The sequence below is a fragment of the Schistocerca americana genome, chromosome X, assembly GCF_021461395.2.
Source record: "Schistocerca americana isolate TAMUIC-IGC-003095 chromosome X, iqSchAmer2.1, whole genome shotgun sequence".
In the NCBI taxonomy this organism is placed as follows: Eukaryota; Metazoa; Arthropoda; class Insecta; order Orthoptera; family Acrididae; genus Schistocerca; species Schistocerca americana.
Window position 1 is genome coordinate 424827555 of NC_060130.1, and position 24989 is coordinate 424852543.

Genomic DNA, 24989 nt, shown 5'->3' on the forward strand with positions numbered 1-24989 from the left:
TACAGTTTTGTTATGGTTAAATCAGTGACTCGATATGAGACATTCTGACATGTGAGACTGTTCAGTTGAATCAGTATGCTGCCCACATGGTAACTCTACAACATATTTTTATTATGAAAAGATTTTCAAGTACCACTACCAGTCAAAAAATTTGTTGAGTATTAAATTATTTATTTAGTGACATTTTTGAGGTGATAAATAATTTAGTAAATAATTTAGTAATCAACAAATGTTGTGACTGTTTGTGGTATTTGAAAACCTTTTCATATTTTTAAAACAGTCACAGGTGATTATTGGTCAATGACATTTCAAATTATATTTTTATTAACTACTACACCAAGGAATTTGATACAATTTGCAGTGTTCTATTTTTCGTCCATAGGGCTTATTCACTTATACATTGTGCTGTTTGTTTTGTGGTGAAAAGAACAATATCTGGTTTTGCAAAGTTTAATTCCAAATTATTGTATTTGACCCATGCCTCTACTTCTTCAAGTATCTGTGCAATATGGTGGATTAAGTCTTCATAGGGTCTACACCAGACTATTCCCATTGACTCATCTGCATAATGAATAGTATTGGATTGAATCTGGCATGGCAAAGATAATACAATCCAAAAATAGTATTGGTGCTAATATTGAACCTTATGAAATGTATAATTGCGTGTATTTCTTACCACTTCTGTTAACAAGTACTCTTCATTTTCTATATGCCAAGTGTGATCACATTCAAGTAACAGATATTCCTTGAAAGTCATAGCTTGTCAATTTTGGGGAAGCAGGTCATGATTTACAGTGTTAAAGGCCTTGATAAGTTCACAGAAGATGTATGATACAAATGTTCTGTTACCAAGACAGCTGATAACTTTTGTGACCAGTTCATGTATGGATAAGGTTGTGCTGCAGGCTTTCCTGAAAACATACTGATTATGTAAAATAGTGCTGTGGGATGAATTATAATTTGCTGTCTTATCACATGAAGCCCATTCAAATATTTTTGAAATAATCAGTAACAATGAGATTTTTTCTCATTTTTTGCCTCACTTTATCTTGTTTGCTCTTTTTATAAATTGGCCAAACATTGGCATACTTTAATTTATCTGGAAAACATCTTTCATCAAAAGACTGATTGATTATGAGGGAGAGTGGATATGCAAGACTATGACAGACTGTTTTTATTATTCTAATGGGAACCTCACCCTGACCAACTGAGTTTAATTTTTTTAAGGACATTATGATTTTCATAACATCAGAGTTTGAAGCATAGGAAAACTTAAAATCTGAGCAATTTCTCTCTTTCTTATTAGAATTTGTACGTGGTGGTGAGCAGTCACCAGTTTCATTACAGCTAATGAATAAGTCATTGAAGGATTCACATATTGGACAGGGCTCTGTAACAGCTCTACCTTTTATTATTAGTTTAGAGGGACAGTTTCTTTCAATTTCATTGCCAACTTAACTTCTTATAACAGACCAAAAAGCTTTTGATTTGTTTTTAGCATTTAAAATGAATCTATTGTTTGAAGTATGCTTTGCTAGTTAATGATTTTTGTCATACTTTTTTTTGTATGTGCTTACATATTTAAGAAATTCAGGGTTTCAATTAACTTTTGTCTCCATATGCAGTTCCATCTTCTTAATGCTAGACACTGTAATTCATATTGTTATCTATGATCTACTTTTATGAGACTCAGCCCTTACTGCTACAAAATGGAAGTATTAATTAAATTTACTCATGAATTCAGCCATCTAAGCAAAAAAGACAAAGCCCAGTAGAAATCCTTGCATAATACATGACATATTGTTTTTAACTAACAACAGCACAAAATATAAAACTGCAACAAATAAAGCAGGCAGAAGGGATTAATGATATCTAAAAATGAGACTGACAGAAAGCACAAAATGGCAAAGCAGAAATTGGTATAAGATAAATGCAAAAGTGCAGAAGTATGCTTGACAATGAGAACAACAGACCTTTAGGAAAATTAAAGAATCTTTTGGAGAAAATAGAAGCACCTGAATGAATGTTAAAAGCTCAGATGGCATGCCAGTACTAAGAAAAGAAGGGAATGTTGAAATGTGTAAGGAATATGTAGAGGGTTGTACAATAGAAAAACCTATTACAGAAACAAACTATTATAGAAAGGAAAAGGAGATGTGATACTAAAAGGAGAATTTCACAGAGCACTAAAAGACCTAAATAAAAAAATGCACTGGGAGTAGATGGCAATCCATCAAAATTATTGAGGTCCTTGGGAAAATATGTCAGGACAGAACTATTTGATCTAGGAGGCATGATTTATGTGATAGGTAAACTACCAGCAGACTTCAAGAAGAATGTAATATTTAGAATTTCAGGTGAATATTACTGTAATAGCAGTTTAATAAGTTATGGTTAAAAAAACACTGACAGGGATGATTAATAGAAGAATAGAAAAATTGATAAAAGCCAACCTCGGGAAAGATTGGTTTGGGTTCTTGATAAATGTAAGAACACGCAAATCAATACTGATGCAAGATTTATCTTAGAAGACAGAAGTAAAACAAAGGTTGTAGTTGAATTAACTCAGGTGATGCTAAGGAATTGTATTAGGAAGTGAGACACTAAAAATAGTAGAGGATCTTTGCTATCTGGGCAGTTAAATTACTCTTGATGGCCAAAGTAGAGAGGGTACAAAATATAGACTGGCTATAGCACAAAAATTATTTCTGAAAAGCAGGAACTTGTTACTATGTACTATAAATGTAAGAGTTAGGAAGATTTTTCTGGGGGTATTTGTCTTTAGTGTAACCCTGTATGGAAGTGAAATGTGGGCAATAAGCAGTTTATACAAGAAGAGAATAGAAGTTTTTTAAATATGGTGCTACAGAAGAATGAACATTAGATGGGTAGATCATTTCTCTAATGAGGAGGTAATGAATCAAACTGGGGACAAAATAAATTTATGGCACAACTTGACTAAAAGAAGGGATCAATTGGTAGGACACATCCTGAGACATAAATGAATTGTCAATTTGATAGTGGAGGGAAGCATGAGGGGTAAAAATTGTAGATGGATGAATATGGATAGCAGGTCCAAATGGATATAGATTACAGTATTTACACAGTATTTGGACTGAAAACCACAACACAGTACAAGAAATAATAGTCTTAAATTTAGTGTTGACTCCACAGATTGATAGTGAAATAATCCTCAAGGTAGCAAGCCAGGGTGGCCGAGCGGTTCTAGGCACTACAGTCTGGAACCGCGCGACTGCTACAGTCGCATGTTTGAGTCCTACCTCGGGCATGGATGTGTGTGATGTCCTTGGGTTGGTTAGGTTTAAGTAGTTCTAAGTTCTAGGGGACTGATGACCTCAGCAGTTAAGTCCCATAGTGCTCAGAGCCATTTGAACCAATCCTCAAGGTAGTGCAACAATTTAAAAAAAAATCTAGAATGCTTATTCATGACTGGGCTAATTAGTGTGATACAGGCAATTCATATTTAATAAAGTGAATTTAAATATACAGAACTATGAACGTTAAAATACATTGTAATTCTGTACTTAAAAATAATTTAGTCATAATGTATTATGAAATAAAACATCAGTCAACACTGTTCTTTCTACAGCTGATATTCATTATTTAGAATTTATTATTTGATGTCTGAGGGGAGGAGAGTAGAAATAAGTAAATGAAGGACAGTTTTAAAGCATTGTTTTATATGTTTATCAACCACATGAGAAAAAGGTTTTAGTTGCAACAATTAGTGTTTCTAAATTTCAAATTTTTCTCAGGTTGTTGATACTTTGTATCTAAGCGGAAATAGCAAGATTAAGAGTATACTGAATATACTGATACTCATACTCTATAAGTTGTGTATGGACTTCACTTTTAGTTCGTTCTCACTCCGTGGGCCCAGGGGTCAGCGTTGAAAATCGTTCACCAAAGCGACAACCGAGGGCACCTGTCTCTAGTGCTCCACTTGCAGCTGTTCATAAGGGCCAGGTTAATGGACCAGTTCATACAGAGCGGCGGCCACGCCCAAGTGAGTAATTTAAGGTGTTATAATTAATTATAATAGGACAATCTACTATATAAAAGTATTCAGGACCACATGCATCTACATTACGTTAATAAGTTGTTTTCAAAATTATGGAAATGAATTTTCTTTTATCCATAGAAAATCTCTATCTGTGTAGATTGAACATGTGATTGAAAGCTAATTTATCACAGTATCCACAAAAGTTGTGTGCAATCAAGTGATACTCAATTACAGTCTGTCAAATGACTGCTCCAAAGTTCAGAGCAAAGATTTAAGCCATAACAAAGCCTTGGTGACTGATTTATCATTACAACATGTCCAGCAGTGAATTTTTTCCTATTTATTTGTTAATCATTTCCTGGATATGTTAGAAGACATAAGAACTCATCAAGAAAGAAAATAACATTACACTGTTTCACAATATAAAAATACATATTATAATAACACAAATAATTACATATACCTAAATACATATCCTGTATACAACAAATAGGAATGAAAAATTAAATGTAAGTGTGTAACTGATAATTTAATACTTAAACTAACTCCTGCTAACATTATACAGTCACAAACTCTCACAGAAGAGGTAACCTAAAATTACAGAAAATTCATCTAGAGCAGGGATTCCAATACTCTTACAAAAATATCGTGAACTGTTTTGATGCCTAATCATAGTATACCACTTGGAATTGGCAGCAGTCTGTGTGTCATAATTCGCCCTTACAAACTAAGTGTTAAGTAACAAGACTTCTGCATGTTTGCATGCTGATACTCCAACAAGCAACTTACCCACTACTGTTTGATTTCTGTTATGCTATATTACCATTATTCCTGCAAAATATTTAAGAATAATTAATGGAGTTTCACATTTAAAGTGGCTACAGGCCCACTTCTATTTAAATTTTAAGAAAAGTTAAGTGCTTAAATGAGGCTAGTTACGTTTATGTGATCAGTAAACTTTCATCTACAATGGAATTCTCATATATTAGTTTCAGAACTTTAATTTGGTTAGTAACTTTTGGCACAATTAATTATATTAGCAAAGTATAAACTATATAAGCTGAATTTATTTCCATTGCTGTCAGATATATTTTTCAAAGCTAAACTGTTAAATCAATCTGGGCCATGACCAACAGCCAAATAATTGGTTCTGACTCTTCTTATCTATCCAGAATATTTGTTTCTGTTTCATTTTTACTGTAGCAATTTCCTTTTGGTTTGTTTCTTAATTTTTCTACACTGAAATTTCTCCTAATAACATCAATTAAAGTGCTTATTTTTAATTCAGTGCAGTTTTCACATAATTATAGAAGTAATTTTTAGCCCAAATAAGCATTATTGTTTTATTCAAAGGGAAGTTTACTATCTAGTAACCTCCATCAGCTCTTTGTAACTTGGAAAGAAAAATATTATTTTGTCACATTCTCAAGGAATCAATCTCTTTCAATCATTCATATTTATGCTGAGTGAACTAATATCTCCCCAAGAGAGTTTGTGGAAATATAAGGATTTTTGAAAGATAAAAGTCAATACTTTCCAAAGTGAAGCTGACACTTAAGCCAAAGGAAACTCTGAACTAAATAAATCAATATGACAGTAAGGCGCTTGGTGCCTGTTTGAAGAACTATGGCTGAATGTACACTGTCAGAAAAAAAATGTGGTCAGGAGCAGCAGGGTGTAATATGTGGATACTGAGAGGTTGTAATGTTAATGATTCATCTGTCATCATCATCATCAATCAGATGGTGCCTAGGAGGCCTGTCTGTGCACCCTCTGTTTTGACTGTGCAGGCGGTAATTGTGCTGAGTTTGAAGGTGTGTGCTGTTTGCAGCATTCATTCTAGGGTACAATCATGTCCCACGATGGAGTACTCCTGTTGAGCTGCTTCAACCATTCAAAACAGGGTTGCATTGTGTGCAGGAAGCCGGATGGACATATTGATAGAGTGCTGCCCGCATTGAGCACAATGTGTCAGTGGTGTGCAACTGCTTTCAACAGTAGTCTGTGGAACATGCCCATGCACTTACATCAGGTTCTGGACATCTGCATAGCACAGACACATGTTAAGATTGACACACTGTGTGAGCAGTAGTGGCCAACCAAACATCATCCAGGGATGAAATCTGAACACATATTGCACCTGTTGTGTCATCAGAGACCATTGGGAACCGTCTGTTTGCAGCAGGATTAATATCATGTGTGCCTCTTATCAGGCTACCACTGGCACAATGACACCACCAAGCGTGGCTACTCTGGTGTCGTGAAAGAGTTGATTGCAGAGTGTAATGGCACTCTATTGTCCTCAGTGATGAGAGTAAGTTCTGTATGTATGCAGGTGATGGACGTATACATACATGGCATAGACCTGGTGAGCTGCCTGTTCCCAAATTCACTTGCCCATGGCACACAGTTCCCATCCCAGGCTTTATGGTGTGGGGACTGTCAGTTACAACGGTCAGTCACATATGGTGTTTCTGCAGGGCAAAGTACCCAGTGCCTGTTACATTGCACAAGGTGTTATCTTTATGCTACTGCCATCTCTTCAACAAGAAGGTGATGTGCTTTTACAGAAAGGTAATGCTTGCCCACATACAGCTGATGTGACAAAAGGTGCTCTTTGAGGTGTACAACTGCCTGACCAGCAGGATCACCATATCTCTCACAAATTGAACACATATGGGACATGATGAAGTGGAAATTGACTCGTTCTCCAGGGCCTGCAAGAACCATTGTCAAATTGCAATAAAAGGTGCTATATGCTTGGGTCTACCTAGTGAAGGATGCAATTTTGCATCTTTATTATTGTTTGCACGTGATAATACACACCTGTGTTGCCACCAGAGTGGGTGGATTGTGTATTGATGTAATTATTTGGGCACCCTTTAATGTGACATGTGTTTTGTTTGGTCTGAATTTGTTCCCTACAATTCTGCAGTGATGTATTACCTGTCTCCTCACTTGTCAATAAAATGACTTTGTCATTGAGGGTGTTGCATTTTTTTCTGGCAGTGTAGATGTTATCGTACTAATGAAGTGCTCATGGTTCATGTCTTTCTTGAATTATTTAAGGTAAAACAATTCCTTATGTTAGATTATAACTGACTTTCTGTGTTTTAACTAACGTAGCACTTTAAATAATAAGCTTGTTATACGTTTATGAGTTGTTGGATTAGGCACATGTACCTGGTAATATGTAGCATCTCTTTTTGCCCTGGTGAGTATGATGATACATTGTGGTGTGGAGAAAGTATTATGGAACCACCTTGACTGCTGAATCACTGTACATAACTTATGGACACTAGTTATAGGTGGTTCTTGTGATCCATTCATTGATGTCCATCCATCACCTGCTTGAACAGGGTTCTTCTGGCAATGGCCGGCCGAAGTGGCCGTGCAGTTAAAGGCGCTGCAGTCTGGAACCGCAAGACCGCTATGGTCGCAGGTTCAAATCCTGCCTCGGGCATGGATGTTTGTGATGTCCTTAGGTTAGTTAGGTTTAAGTAGTTCTAAGTTCTAGGGGACTAATGACCTCAGCAGTTGAGTCCCATAGTGCTCAGAGCCGTTTGAACCATTTTGAATCTTCTGGCAATGGAGATGCATGACATCATGTGAGTTTGGACATAACTGATCCAGCTTCCAGTGTGTATCAAACATGTTAATCAGTTAATCAGTTAATCAACCCAGACAATCGTATTGCACTCTTTGAGTGTGTGATGCTGCTGTTGCTGTGCCCATGCTAATTTTTGTGCCTTGAGATGTTCGATGAGCTGAGGTACATATGTAGGGTGGTGGTTTCTGTACCCCATAGCAAGAAGGTGGCTTTTCAGTTGTTACACTGTGACTCATCTATCGACTACTACAATCTGTAACAGTTGATTGTGTGGGAACATCAGTCCACAATAAAGCATGAACAATATTACTTACACACATTTTTTTATTTACTAGAACAATATATGCAACACAAAATGAGTATACATGTTGTATGGAAACATAAGCTACACTAACAGGAAAAACAATGACCCAAAGGAAATGTCAGTTAAACAACAGAGATATTCCACACTTCAACTTTCAGTCTTAGTCCTCAATTAATTATTTCACCATACAGCCCCCCTCCCAGAGAGTGGATGTCTTGGGGTGAATCAATATTCATGCTCTATGCTCCTGCCAGCCTTCATGCAGACTGGTCTTAGAACAGGAGAAACTGGGAAGTTTCCTGTGGAGGCTAGTCTGGTGATGGTGTGGCTTCATCGGTGGCTGTGTCAGTTGATGACACTTAAGATGAAACCTGAAGAATGATCTTCTGTTGTCCCCTGGCTCACTGCTGAAAACAGCTTTAAGATACCTACTTTTGGACAATGCAGTGAGGTGGTGAGTTTGGGTTTCACCAAGAAATTGCAGAGGATCTTCCTGATTGCCAAAGTCAATGAACCGATCCTTGAGGTGGATTTTGTACACCATTTTCATGTTGATGGAAGGTTCAACTCCATATAAAGACTGAGACTGTTTATGGACATACAAGCTGTTCAAGCATTTCTCACAAACTGAAAAACACTGTTGTTTTTGGTGTGACATTGCCCTCATGGAAGCTTACAGATTTACCTGTCAACACAGAAGCATCATTGAAAGGTGAACTTCTTACCATAGTGAACACTGCCAGTGAGTTGATTGGAAAGGTGATGGCCTTGCAGGAAGTGACAACATGCGTAGTTAAAACCAATGAAGTGTTCTGCACTCACATTAGTGTATGCACCACTACCTCAAGGACAGTTCAGACTAAACTGTGGAAATTAAAAGATGTCACTACACCTATGTAGAATTTGGCTGACATGAAAGAGCTGCATGAAGCTTTCACAAGGATGCCACATAACATCTGCTTCCACATTCCTCTTATGGTGGGACCACCAATCGTTTTTCAACTGTCCAAGTTGGCACCAGGAAAGTATACCAAATCAAAGAAAGAAAAGAAAAATAAAAGCATTATTCAACATTCCAACACACCATGGGTATCACCCCTCCTCTTAGTTCAAAAGGTTGCATGAAAAACTCACTTCAGGGTCACCACTAGTGGGAATGTCGATCCTCAATAAAACATGAGTAATATTTGTTACACACACTTCATTAATTTACTGAAGAAATACACGCAACACCAATGTGAGGATACATGTTATTATAGGAAAAACAATAACACAAGGGAAACATGGGTTCAACAATGGAGATATTTCACACTTCTTTTTTCAGTCTTAGACTTCAGTCAGTTGCATTGCCATAGAATGCCTGTCATGAATACATCATCACCAACGGCAGTTGACTGTGGTGGTGGAAGCTTTCCTGCAATGAATTTATGCATAATGCACTCATTACAGGGTGACACAATGCACAATGTCTGCATGACATCAGGCTTGGAAGTGTCCTGTTTGTCAGTCACTCGTGTTCTGCTTATTATCCAAAGTGCTAATATCATGTGCCTTGTTTATCCTGAGCTTGACTGTCATGATAAGGGGCAGGGCTAGGTGTGCCAATATTCCTGTCATATAGGACATAGTGCATTGTTGAGATGCTCTATTTCCAGTACAAATATGTCTCATTCATTGCTTATGTGTGTACAGATATTTAAGTCTAAACAGAAAGAAATTAAAAAGGAATGCTTACTAGAAAGTATTGTATTTACATTGTTTTGGAATTGATAATTAATTTTTTTGCATAGAAATTAAAAATGGTAGAAAGAAGCATGAAGTAGAGTTGGTATGAGGGATTCTGAATCTTCACTTCAATAAATACTCACCAAATTGTGCATTATCTCACACAATTCAAGTAAATCCATGAAAGCCAATATGGTAGCAATGTTTCAAACAAGAAACGGAACAGAGAACTTTCTTTTGACTCTAACTTGCTTGTGATGTCTAGTTCAAGGATCTAACCCAATTGGACTGTGTAGGCCCATACTACAGAATTTACATCTCTGAATCAGCTGTTACATGGCTTTTATGCAAGTAGCTAGCCAAACCAACACACAATTAAAAAACAAGCTTTCATTTAATTATCAATTCATTTCTTATCAAACTGTATAAAGAATACTTTTTTTCTGAATTTGCTACTTTCTAAATAAGTGTTCTGTTGGCACTGCTGTGTCCACAGTTGTGTAACTAGAAAATAAGCATAGTTATATGGGGTAATTATAATTAAAGTTAAATTTTCAAACCACTGTATAAATAGCACCACTGGTCAGAATGATGTCAAATTGCAAAGGAATATTATTGGAGAAGGGGAAAACGTATGGCAGAAGAAAAATAAATAGTTACAAAACATAGTAATAAGTGGCACTGTAAGCATCATAAGTTAATTTTGGTCAACTACAAATGACAAATGAATCATACAACAATGCCTAAGGTGTATGTTTGGTGTTAAACAAACTGTACTACTCAGTGTGCATGGGTGTATGGGTATGATACTGTTAGTTATGTAAGCCCATCCACCATGGCAAGGTCATGTCACACAGATGGGAAAAACCGGTTTTTAAATGTCCTGAGGCAAAAATGGCATAAAAAGCATCATTCACATTGGTTCTCAATTGTCCTGAGGCCAAAAACTGCATAAAAGGCACCAATTAAAATCGTGGTGCAAAATATGTTCAACATGCTGTCCACTGTTTTCTGCAGCAAGTTGAAATCAAGAAACAGCATGTTCCACAACTGATCGAAGTGTTTCCAGGGTCACGTTCAGAATGCATTGTGCAATGCATGCCTCCAATGAAGCTAAGTTTGCAATTGGAACACCGAATACAACATCTTTCAGATAGCCCCACAGCCAGAAGTCACACGGATTAAGATCAGGTGATCAGGACAGCCAGGCTGTAGGGAAATGGTGGCAGATAATTCTAGCATTTGCGAAATAGAGCTTCAGCAGCTGTTTAACTGTATTTGCAATGTGTGGAGGTGTGCCATATTGCATAAAAATGATCCCATCCACACATCCATGCTGTTGGAGAGCTTGAATGACGTGATTGCACAGAAGACGCTCACAGTGCTTACCAGTGATGGTACAGGTAACAGGACTGGAACACGTGTCTCTTCGAAAAATATGGCCCTATGACAAATGATGCCATAAACGTGCACCACACAGTAACCTTTTCAGGATGAAATGGTACTGGTTGATTTGAGTGTGGAATTTCCATTGTCCATATTCGACACTTCTGTGTATTGACGTACTGTCAGATGGAAGTGGGCTTCATCTGTCCACAAAATATTCCACAGCCAATCATTATCCACTTCCATGTGAGCAAGAAATTCTAAAGCAAAGGTCTCTTTTGCTGGCAGGTCAACAGGAAGCAACTCATGCACATGGTTAATTTTGAATGGATAGCAAAGAAGGATTTTTCATAGGATTTTATGCACCATGCTCACAGGTATGTCCAATGTTCGGGCAATTCTCTGTGCACTAAATGTTTGCACATCACCACTCATCTCCTCCTGCATTGCTGTAGCCACAGCTTCCACTGGCAATGAATCAAATTGTTTCCTTCCTCTACCAGGTTCCACACCAAAAGAACCCGTCTTTTCAAATTTCTGAATCATTTTCTCCAGACCCACGCCAGTCATCAGACCAACACCTTTTTTCAAACCCTTCAGTGTCTGGAACTTCTGCAGAGTGATGTATACACAGTCATCATTCTTCTAATACAACTTTACAAGAAGAGGACCATCCTGAATTGAGACGGTCATGGAGAACGTCGCAGACATGAAAGAAGGAAAAGCCATGCACCCAGTGTGTTTATACCAACTTCAATGGGTTGTGCTCATGATAAGTGTTTTCATTTACATATTCTGACACATACAGTGCCATCTATTGCTACATTTTGTAACTATTTTTTTTTCTTCCTCCAAATGTTTTCCCCCTTCTCCGATAATATTACGTTCCAATTTGATGTCATTCTGACCAGTGGTTTTATTTCTACATCGTTTTGAAAATTTAATTTTAATTATAATCGCCCTGTACATCACTCACACTACATTTATACCAAAAAATATATCAAAATCCCTGTCACCTGAAGTTCATTTCAACACAAAAACAAACCCGCCGAATCACCACACTAATAAGACTCCAGATCCAATTCAAAAACACAATTCATATGATATCCAACAAATAACTGTTAACATATCAGTACCATAGGAGTCAAATTCTTCCAGATTACCATTGTTACTTTTCATCAGTCAAAATCACTTGACTGTCAGCCAACAAGTTTACAGTGATACTGCCACCTCCATGTACCATGACTTTGGTACTATCAGAACACATAAACATATAATTAAAACTCTAATTAAACAAGAAACTTTCATCATTTGTACATTATTTATTCCACACATTCTCACTTCATGGTACATGGTGTGATTAATAAAAATTGTACTAATAAATCCACCAAAATCATTAATACACTACATCCTTAAAAGACAACAGAATGTACATACACAAAAATTACATAGTACTCCACTCCAAAAGCAAACACAATAAATTTAAGTTCAGACGCTATTGCTAATTTTATACTCAGTTTTCTCTTCTATGTTGAAAGCATCCTCAGCCTTCTGTAATTTCACACATTTGCTATTACATTTTCCTCAGATAACACATATTTAAATCTAACCCTCTTCCTGTTTAATGCACAATCAAACTCATTTTCATGCATTTCATAGTCACAAATTTATTGATCAGTAAATCCATTTCAGGCATTACATTTACAGTCAGTCTTGGTATCACAAGGAAATTCTCCACAAATGACTCCCTGTCTACAACAAACTCAACCATTATCTCTCTTTTGATTGGTTTTCTGTATTGATCTGTAGCATTCTTAATTTTTTATGATTTTCACAGGAAACTCTACCATTTTATTACCATGCAGTTCCTTAACATGTTCATAGAACTTCTCATTTAAGTCATAAATATTACTCCCACTCCCAGCTAACACCTCTACACACACATCATACACATTCACATCAATAAATGGCTACACTTCCTCTACATCCTTTCTCATTAATTCTGTTTATTTCAGCAAACCATTCCCCACATCTTTCACACATTCACTCTGTGTAGTGTTTAATTTCATACAACATACAGGCCCTACATTTTTATCATCTCCAAAAACTTCCATATAGGCAAAACTGTATTTTCAGGGTTATTATTTTTTAAAAGATCACTGTCAAACTTAAATTTCTCAACTTACTTCCACTCTTTAGCATTAACGCATTTATAAAATTTTGTTTTACTCCTCAAGTCTTTCACTCTATATTGACATTCATTGTTTAGTATGCAGCCATTACACAAATCATTGGCTGGTATAATTCCATAAGCAAATATATACACCCACAACAAAGTTAACCCTATGAAAAGGCAATAAACCAACAGTGTGATAAATGTTATCACTTGGAAACAATTTCGATGCAGGTCCCTGCATGACACACAAGACTTATTAGTTTCAGTAATCATGATGAAACTTACCGCTTCTGTGAACCTGGAATCAAAATGAGTAGGTTGAGTTTCTACAGCACATTTTAATTCAGGTCTCAGATGTCTACATTGCTGGTAAGCTTGTCAAGAGCAGATTTAACGTCTTTCTCCTATTTGTCAATCTGTAACTTATTCCCTCTCATATACTCCCTTAAATTCTCCTTGATCACTTCCAATGTGCAACAAACATATTTTCAACTTCTATAAATCTAACTTTAAGCCTTCGAATTTTGCATTTATATTCCCTTCAATTATGTCACTTTTACTTTCAAATTTAGATCTAATTTCCCCTAATTTATTCTCAAACTTTGAATTCAGTTTACCCAAAATGAACTACCATGGATTTATATCTATTGGCATTTCCACTCCCAGCTCAGGGCTTACTGAATCACTAGATATGTGCTTCAAACCACAGTCATAGTCAATGGTCTGCTATGGCTTACAATTCAGTTCAACATTCACAAAATGCAGTAGTAGCTATACTTAATGTATGTAGACAATCTAGATGTATGCTGTGTGTGCTGATGCAGTACTCCAAACTTGTTTGTTGAGAAAGTCACGGCACTGTTTTGATGAGCTGTGACATCTCTGAGCAACACTGTGGACTGACAATGACAGGAAATCTCAGAGTGCTGGCTAAAGGGATATGTTATTTCATAGTGCTGAAGTGATAATTTTGGACTCGCGAAGTCCTGAACAGATGATGGGCTGCCTACAGTGTTGTGATGCTTTTGATGCCATCTGATGTTTACGGCCACTCAGTTTTTTTTCTTAAGTCTTCCTAGCCCTCCATGCTACTGTCTACAGGCCTGCTTAATAAATTTCAGCATATCCTAGACTTGAGCTCCAAGTAACTAATAACTAACTACCACCCTGTATTAATGAAAATTTATCTTGGGGGGGGGGGGGGGGGGGTCTGCAGGGTGAGCTGGGGCAGGGGGGGGGGGGGGGGGGGGGAATGCACAAACTTATTTACTGTTGGCCCATAAGATGTAGCAGCCATGTAGCCTAGAGACCAATTGCACACTGCTGCAAAAGAGTTTCTATTTCAAAAGATTTCAAGTCCATAAGTTCTTTGTGCATGTGTTAAATACAATAGAAATAAAAGAATGGAGCTGGAGGTGTTTATTAGGAATAAGATAGGCAACAGAACAAATACCTTTGAAATTCAGTTGTTTACTCACTAAAACACAACTGAAGTAGTGGCAGTAAACAGTTTCAGTAAACTCTAACAGGTAGCCAAACCCTCAGAGCAGATTCAAAGTAATGCTCACAACTCATGATTAATTGTTCACACTGTTAATGTACATTAAAATACTTTTCTGTAAAACTTGCCAGTTCCTCTATGATCAAACACACAGAAAAATTATGAATTATCATGGACTAAAAAAATAAACAAAGTTTCAGCACTTCCACTACATGGCCACCTGCCAAGCGGAAAACAATCATAAAACTTTACTAAATCATGTCCTGAAAACAGAACTTCTTACCTTTTCAATACTAAACAAAAAGTTCCTTCTTATCCTGGCACCCAAGCCCAGCTTTCTGTGACTTGTGTGACTTGGCCCCTCTACTTCTTTCAGTTCTCTTGCTATTGGCTACTGCCATTGTCTCTTCCCTGCTGTGCCACTCTGTTGTAGGGATATGCATTATTTCAATATTATAAAACTTGGAACCAATTGGCCAACATTAATTCAAAAACGTTATCTAATAAATCACTCTCAGACACTAATCAAAATGACATAAAACACTACATATTTAAAATGAATAATGTCTCATAAAGCATCATACTAACATGAATATTCATTTTGTTACTAACCTAAGACATAAATATTCTGCACATTCCTAATACTGCACTGATACTGAAGATAAGAAAATAATATGTTTAGTTTTGCGTGCTGTGGCATGTGCTTTAATGTTAGTAACTCTGAAGTGGTGGAAATCCCACCTCCTTTGATACTGGCACGAGTTTCATGTTAAGAACCACAAATAGCTGCTTGCTGTGCCGTATGAGCCATGCAAAATTAGTGGCTGCTTGTATGTGCCCCACCTGTTAAGCATCTCAGCCACTCCTAATGGTATACCAGAGAATGTCAAGACAACAGGATTCCTTTCAGCTTACCAAACTGGAAATGTCTCATCACATTTACACACAGAAAAGTCCTGTCCTATAACATTTGAAAAGGAACTCCCACAAGAGTTTTCTAAGCTGGGATGCAAGTTCATGGGTTAACATTTTTTTCTTTTAAGTGCTTTATATTCAGTGTTGCTTGTCAGAAGTTTGTAACACATCAAAACACACACCCAGGAGTTCTCCTGAGACCATTTGCTTGGCTTGGAAAATCTGTCCAAACTATTCAAGACCTCATTCACTACACTGTAATTACCAGTCTGCTCAGACCAAAACACAGGTACTCATTCAGGAAAAATGAGTAGAATATGAGAAATAACAGATAGTGCTAGTAGAAGAATGAAAGATTGGTGATGGAAAAGCAATACAGAGTGCAACAAGAGAGATAGAAATGGATGAAGATAGTGAATTTGAATATTTTAATTTTTGAGAACAGGATAATTTATTTTCAGAAATTGTATTTATCGAGTTTTGTCTTTGAATATTCAGTGTCATGTTTTGTGGTGCTGACATTCACTTCTTGGAGGACAGTTTTCATACTTTTGTATACCATGAAGACACCAGCAGAAATGACACCTTGTTTTTGACAGATTCCTCAATTCTCAGTTTTCTTATTAAATAATACAAGTGTGACATGATGTCATGTAGGAGGCTAGTGACCATTCTAGTAATTATGTATAAATCTGTCGTTAAGTTGGGTAGGTGTCATAAAAAGTCATACAACAGGTGAAGAATGACTATATTGATCACAAAGTGACACATTTCAGAATTATTTTCATCTTCAGACTATTACCCAACTGCAAAGGTAGCACAAGGATAAGAGCATTACCAGATGTGTTCATAACATGAGATGACAGACTTCCTAGCCTGTGATCTCATATTACGAATACATCTGGTGATACTCTTATCCTTGTGCTACCTTTGCACTTGTGTAGGACTCTGAAGATGGAAATAATCTCAAAACATGTCACTTTGTGACCAATAAAGTCATTCTTCACCTGCTGTATGACTTTTTATGACACCTACCCAACTTAACGACAGATTTACACATAATTACTAGAATGGTCACTAGCCTCCTACATGACATCATGTCACACTTGTATTATTTAACAAGAAAACTGAGAATTGAGGAATCTTAATGACAGATCAATGCGTAATTCTTTGTTGAGTGATCTTACCAGTGACCTTTTCTCTGCTTAAAAAATGGACCATTTATACAATAATATAAATTATACAATATGGATATTTTTCTTTCTATAAATTGTTTTTCTAGGTGATTATCTATTTGGTCTTATCCTTAGACACAGTTACTTTATGTCACATGTGTCTGTAACACCAGTGTACCTCTTAGCTCATTCCATTAGGCTGGAAGTACACTGAAGTGTTTCATTGAGGTAACAAACAGTCATGATCTGTATTGTGGTTTTGATACAGGCAGCATATTTCATTATTGTAATGTAAACGTCTTACTCTTTTGTTGGTCACCTCAGAAGTAGAAACCTTTCTCTCAAAGCAGTTTTCTCAAATTTTGGCACTAGATGTGAAATTTTATGGTACTATTACACTTTTAGAATTGATCAATCATTTACAAAAATTTGATGTTATTTGTAAGTCATCAGTTATTTATTACGAACTTGCACTCTTGAGGTGCATAAAATGATCCCTGAATCATTTTGTATTACATGATTCCTAAAAAGTTGTGGTGAAAGATATATGAGAATAGTGTCTGCACCAGCTTTGCTAGTGTTATACCAGACATCAGCATCTCCATCAGTTTTAAAATGAATTGCTCTAAATATGCTGTAGCTAATGTAGGGATTACTTGCAGACATTTAAAATCTTCTTTGGTTCATTTCATATTTCAGTATCAGAAATCCTGGATGCAAGATGATAAAATGGTACACGAAGAAGTAACAATGATTGCTGCTCAGCTATTAGATTCCCATTTTCATCACAAAGGGGGTCCATGTGATCAATGATCACTCACCCACCCACTCACGTACCAGCATACACACACACACACACACACACACACACACACACACACACACACGTCCCTCCACCCCTGCACCCCCCCACCCCCCACAAAATGCACATTCACCCACCTCACCCATCCTCCCCCCCCCCCCCCCCCCCCCCACACACACACACATCCCTCCACCCCTGCACCCCCTGCCCCCCACAACACGCACATGCAACCACCCACCTCACGCATCCCCCCCCCCCCCCCCCCCCACGCACACACACTTTCTTTTCTGTTTATGAAGATTCAGCTTCCATGTTTTTGTGTTCTGTTACAACTTCCTTCTAGTTTTAGACTAGTACAATGTGTTTAAAGAAGTTAAGGCATCTAATTGTTACAGATACTGAATTTTTGTAGTAATTCAGGTTGATTAATTCCCAGCCGCAAAACATGAGAAATGCATCATTCAGTAGTCCCACTTTGTAAAAAGTTGTAGTGAAAGACATACTGAAGCATCAGAAACACTGGTTTTGTATTATTGTAGCAACCCAGGTTCAGTTATATCCATGTACAGTACCACTGATTTCTCAAGTACGGTGTAACAATAGTTCATAAGTGTGTCCTTTTTATTTATTTTTTTTATTATTTTGATACTGACTGGTGGTACTGTTTCAGTTTTGATGTTTTATAACTCCTTCATGGCAATAACTAGTCCTTTTGATAAATGTCATTAAGTAATTAACATGTAAAGAAATGTACGGCCATGATACCGGTATCCTGCAGTTGCCCATGTTTGAAATAATATTTGAAGGTTCTAAAATAATAATTGGCTGCAGGGCATATGATACACCGTATTTCTTAAAAAATCTGAGTTTATTTTAATATTCCAATTATTCTTACATCATGTAACTGCTGCAGCTTGAAAGCATAAATATTATTTTGCTCATTTTTATTTTAAAATCAGTAAGCTGTCATGTGCAATGGTGCAATTTGCTTCATCAGTGTTTGATTGTTAATGCAGAGCATTGTTCTGTACATGGCTGCATTGTTCATGTGTGCTGAATTGTTGTATATGTTACTCTTGCTGTATTTATGCAAAAGCTGTATTGAAATAGCCAGTAATTTGTTCACTGAAATTAACTGTGCCTCTTATTTGTTTTGCTATTACTGTGATGCCATGTAACATATGCACTGAAATTAACTGTGCCTATTCTCAATTTTGTTATCATTTTTACCATTTGTATTAATATATTGACTGATTCTTTTCCAAATTTTGATTTTTGAAACACACCTTGAGTGATGTTTTTCTTGGAAGAAATATGGTGTTCTGATGCCAGTGAAATATTGCTATGTATTGTAAGTTGAATTTTGTGAGAGTGATACAAGGATATTTGCAGAATTATTGTGTTCCCATCTGACACTGCATTTGTGAACATTTATGTTATCTGTGCCATATCTCTCTAATAATGTCCCATATACATTTTCTCTTATTATCATAACATATTTAATTTAACTTATGGGTCACAAATATAAAAAGAAATCAGTAGTGCATTCTCAGGAATAAGAGTGGCCATCTAATCTAGTAAACTTTCATCTCACGTCTGAAGAACTTGATATATCCACTAATAAAAAAACAGTAGTTGTGTTTCAGAAGGCTGCATCACTTACAGTTCATATATCCTATTGCATTACACCTGTGTATCAATCTCAAACTGTTACGATGTTAATGTAGCAAATTTCATCAGCTGTAAGCAAGGTTTTTATAATAACAGTTTTAGATGAAATTGTTTCACTTCACTTGCTGTGTTCAGTTTGAATAATATCTCTGTCATCCCCAGGAGCTGACTGTTGTAAATAATATTGTGTTGGAACTTTAAATTTATGATGTTTTGATATTTTAAATGTAGCAGTGAGCCAAATGACATTGTTGTGATCTCATACAAGGGCAAAGGGATTCATATATGCAACCAGAGATGCCTGGACATGCAATGCAAGAATTTTTATAGAGCTGCCAATCTCCTGGGAATGTATACCACTTGGAATATTATTCTGTAACTTCTCAACATTAAACACTACATGCAGTATGTTACAGAAGTTACAGCCCCTATCTTAACCAAAATTGTGGTTGTGTAATCTGATCTTAACAGCTTTCTTGCTTAACCCTTTCACTGCTACTGACACACTTGCCACAGACCATGCCGAGTGCAGTGTCATTATGGTCTTACCCCACTATCTGTGACAGGATCCTCTGTCTGCGTCCACTTCCTGCTGCTGTAGCACCTGTGGTGGCCTCCTGGCTGTGTGCTGAATATTTTGGTCATAGATTTCGAGATAAATGCTGTAGAACCTGTACGTCCACACTCTCCATTTTATCTGTGCTCTTAGGGCATGCTAGCACACTAATTCATTCACACACACTTCACAAGGGAAGTGAATTGCTTGCTGAAACACACTTCTGATGCATTGAAATACATTTTGAGTACATAAATAAAATTAATTGTTCCCTGGCAAACTCGAAAGCCAGAAATCGATGTTTTCAAATACAAAATCTTTCCATTATGTTGGAATAATTTTAACACATCATAAAGAGATGAATCTGCATAATGTTTTGTTAACTGGTGCTATGTGTTCTGTGTATTTACTTTTGTGCATGGAATAGCTGTTGCTGCATATGAAGAATCGGGTCTGTCTGTTACCACTACATTATTCCGTCTAGAAAGACATGTTAAACTTGGCATCTTGAAGCTTTTGAATTCTTTTTACAATGTGCATTATGTATTTTCAATGCTTTTACACATTTCTAGGCAACTTTCACAGCCAAAAATCACTATTCCTGGCTATGATTGTCTACGTTACTTGATAATAATTTCAGCATATCATAATCAGATGAATATCTATAATATTTGTTTTACTCATGCAATGTATGCTGTGTAATTACATCAAATACAAAATAGGTCTAACATCATCTGAAACAACAAGTCTTTTTCTTGCCACCATACTTCTTCATCTGGAAAGACACTCCAAAGTGAGGAAACTTAATTCTTTGAATACATTTTAAATACTCAGTATATATTTTCAGTCCTTCCCTGCATCCTTAGGCAAGTACCATGACCCAAATATCAGGCTACCTGAATGTAATTGTTTCCCTCACATCGGAATAATTTCATAACATTTTAAAGTGATGGATATATGTAGGTTTTGTTTAACTGTGTATTGGCATCATGCACAGAATAGGTATTGTAGCACCTGAAACACAACATCTGTTAGCTGTCAGCATATTTCATCATCAGGAGTTCTGCTTCATACTCAGAAATTCGAAGCATTAAGACTTGTTTTAACACACAGTCTGTATTTCAAGTCTGCTTTACAGTACTGTATCTGCCTAAGTAAATTTCATTGTCAAAACTCATAATATATGAATTGTATACATTATTTGGTAATAATATGAGCGTATCATAATGAGATATTTGAGTTGCTCTTTCATTTGATATGTAATTTATAATTGTAAGTTGAATGTAATAAATGCTACAAAGCCTTTAAACCCCAATATTCATTTTGAAACACTCATCATATGTAGGAGCTTTGTTTTGCTGTAGAAATGTATAGTGTAGCTTCTGAAAGATCATGTCTATTCATTTGTCAGTGATCTACTTTACCTGAAGGAAGCGTCTGAATACTTTTTGCTCTCATTGTATCTATTTGTCATTTTTTGTTTTAGTCCAGGCCTTGGACTGGCACTGATGAAGTTAAAAATAGATTTTTTTGTCCTTTTGTTACATTTTTGTGTTTTTTCTGTCTTTTTTAAATAATTTATTCACAAGAGCTTCTTTGTATGACAAGTCTCAAAACAGGGTACAATACATAATGGTGCATTGCATTTGCATTGGTCTCTGGTATCCTGGTGCACTTTATATTTAATGGAAACCACACATCTGTAGATTAGCAAATTTTTCTCCTAAATCATAGAAGATTCCAGTTATCAGAATTACTTTGTCTGCCAGCTTTTCTCCTTCTGTTGCATATTTTTCTACAATCTCCCTAATGGGAGGTAGGAGAAACTCTACAATGCCATTTTTTCCCCTGTAACTGACTTATGGAGAAAATGAGCATTTAAAATGCACTGATCAAAGATGTGAAAATATATTTTTTATGTCATTTCACAATCTTACACATTATTCTTACTGAGCTCTGTAGCATGTCACAGTGGTAAACTGCACTTTTATTTGAGTTGTCACGTACAATACTTCTGGTTTTTCTGATTTATCTTTTGCTAGTGTTTCTGTCAGTCTCCTCTGTTTCAACCATTTGTATTGTGTTACACATGATCAACACCCACACTTCTCTTTTATCACACCATTTGATAGCAATCATTTTGTCAGTTGACCTAAAGTTAGTTTTTCCTCATTTCAGGTACCTATGCAGTTTTGGCATGTTGTGCTTGTTGTGAACAGTGTCACATGTTGTTGTTCCATGGTTGCGAAGTCAGAGAGATAGGTCTCGGCTGGAATAATACTGTCAAGATACAGATTATGTCCATTTTCCAAATATTGTCTCATAAGTGTTGCCACCACATAACCACTTTCCTCTACGTTGTGGAACCCAATTTCTGTTGTTGCACTGGTATATGCAATGACTTCCAAAATGAACCCAGTCTGACACTCACACAGCACAAATGGCTTTAGTATAGTTCTACTTCATTTGGCTGAAATAAATTGTTTAAAAGATAATTGACCTTTAAACAACAGAAGACTTTTGTCAATGCAAACTTTCTGATGTGGTTTAAATGTCGTTGAAATGCTGAATGAATTTTTTCAACAAAATTCATAATTTTAAACAAACTGTAATATCCATTGCCTGCCTAGCTGTCACTAAAATGTACCATTTTCAAAAGTAAAATAAAACTGTCTTATGACATAATTTCAGTGAAAACTGGAGTGTTCAAATGTCTCTGTAGACCAGTAATGACTTACATTCAGCTCTCTTTCTAACTTGAGCCATTATAAGACAAATAGCAACAAAACAATAAAAGTTCCTCAAATCCAGTATCTTTCCACCTTTCCACCAGATTTACAAGTATTTGCCTTGTTGTATATGTAAAATCAATTCATTTCATCTGCTGTAAAAATGAAACAAGTCTTCTGACTTGAATATCATAAAAAATTACAGAATACTTGAGTCATTAATCAGCTGACATTTGTGCCCTGAAGCTGACTCCTCAAATGCACACTCCAATGGCTGAAAATCAGTTTGTTTTTGATCGAAAGTGCCATTAAGTGTGCTCTTTTCCTAAGTGTTTCACTATCATTTTCTGATTCTTCAGATTCTAAATATCTGCTGACTGTGCCTCCTGGAGAAAGATCAGACTAGTGAGCTGTACCAGCTGATGCACAGAGCTGAGGATTGTTAATTCAGGATTCCGTTGATGACTGCTACTAACATCACATAATTCACTCTCACAGTCACCCCTAGTGAGTATCTCCAGGATTTCTCTTTGTGTGCAACCACAGCAACATGACATTTCACCCATAGAACAGAAGAATGCAAAGTTGCTATGTGTTCTTTTTTCCATTTCCAGGAGTGTATATAGTTACAAGTATTCAATTTTTCATGTTTGTCTCTGTGTGCCCCACCAATCTCCATCTCTTGGACCTGACCACTTCTGTACACCCAATCTCTACACATTTTTCTTAACTTCTCCCTCTCAGTTTTGTAGATTCTGATATCTTCTTACATTTGCTTGAATCTAAATTTATAATTGTTATTGTAATTATTAGGCTCAAATGAAGTAAAAAGACAAGATTCTCAATTTTCTTCTCATACTTGTCTGAAGCCACACATATTTATGCATTGCAAATGTTACTCAGTTTTATTTCCAAGTGCTTCACATTTGATGTACACCTCAAATGATGAAGTATATCATAAGGAATGAAGCATTGCTTCTGGTTCCTTCTTTTTGACAACTGATGAGTAGCGACTGTGTGGTCACTTTTTTACATCTTCCTCACATTATTGTCTCTCACATTTCTTTATGACTGTGGATAGAGCAACCTAATTATTGTGGAAATACTTAAATGTGTGCCTGCTGCTGACATTTTTTTACATTATTTATACACAAAGAACACACAGGATGCAATTTAAGATACCTATTAACAATAGGCAATATAAACTTTCCTTCTGTAAATCCAAAGGACATATAGTGATGTATCCGGTAAGTCAAAAATTAACAGGAAAAATAGAACAAAATATCATTTGAAAATGTACACTGTGTGCAGCTATTAGTGTTATGTTTCTGGATCATAAATGCAAACCCACAAACATCTAGGTTTGACTGTAGTACCTTTACTTTGTTACAATTGAAATGCTACATCAACACATAGTAATGAAAGGTCAGACTGCATTTTTTTTTCTTTTGGACCTAAGTTTCCAGTACCATACGTACTCCATACTTTGATATATTTCAAAGAAATCTGGAGATTTCTGCAGTATATTTTGTGACATCTATAATTTCTGACAGTCATGTAGGTATAGTTATTGTTTCGTGAGTTCAGTATTCTTTTTGCAGACATAATCTGCTACCTGGGATTTCACTTTAATACTTCTAGTGTATAAAAACTTTCATTTCTAAAAATTATTTTGATTTCTCATTGGCTCATTGGCATTTTTGATCCATCTGCAAAATTAAAGCCACTATATACATCAATGCATGACAACTGTGCAGTTGCAGTTTCACAATTTTCAAGATTTAAATTTTTAGCTGCAACCCTTTGAACTCCTAGCTCCACTGCATTGTCTTCTGATTATTTCTTTTCAGAATTCTTATTTGTTTAGAACTGTATTACAAAATTAAAATTCTGCAGAGAAACATGACAACAGATACAACAGCATTATTTATGTTTTCAGTCAACAAAATATGCTGTTATTGTGCAGTTAAAAATTGGCACATCATGCTCATGATGATAAGCATGTTGCAACTGTTGTACATTCCACCAACTAATCTGCTCCAAATAAGTGTTTCATAGGAATGGACAGGACAGAATGGCCCAGGACATACGACACTTGTAACAACTTACTATGTATCACAATAAAAACAGCTATTGAGTTAAAAGAAAGAATCTCATTGATAACTTACAATGTTCACTTTGCCAGTGACAATAATAACCTGCACCTAATTTTGAATAAGCAAAAGTTTGGCTCTGTACAGGGAGCACTACGTAACTTGAAAATCGCATAAGTTCTGAAATCAACAGTGGTGTGGAGCAGCTAAGTATTTTGCTAAAATGAAGAATATTAATGATGATCTGGATTATTCAGATTGGACAATGGTTTCTTGCAGTGTTTATAGTAAGTGATCTATTTGTTTTCAAGATCAATATAGT

At 36.2% G+C, this 24989-nt stretch overlaps 1 protein-coding gene across 1 annotated transcript in view; it reads left to right on the forward strand.

The window, feature by feature from the left end:
• LOC124556058 (stress response protein NST1-like) overlaps positions 1-24989 on the forward strand; it is a 630068-nt gene that overhangs the window by 482395 nt on the left and 122684 nt on the right. Inside the window, exon 12 of the mRNA XM_047130088.1 lies at positions 3878-4027. Coding sequence (XP_046986044.1) covers positions 3878-4027 — 150 coding nt within the window. The remainder of the gene's footprint in view (positions 1-3877; positions 4028-24989) is intronic.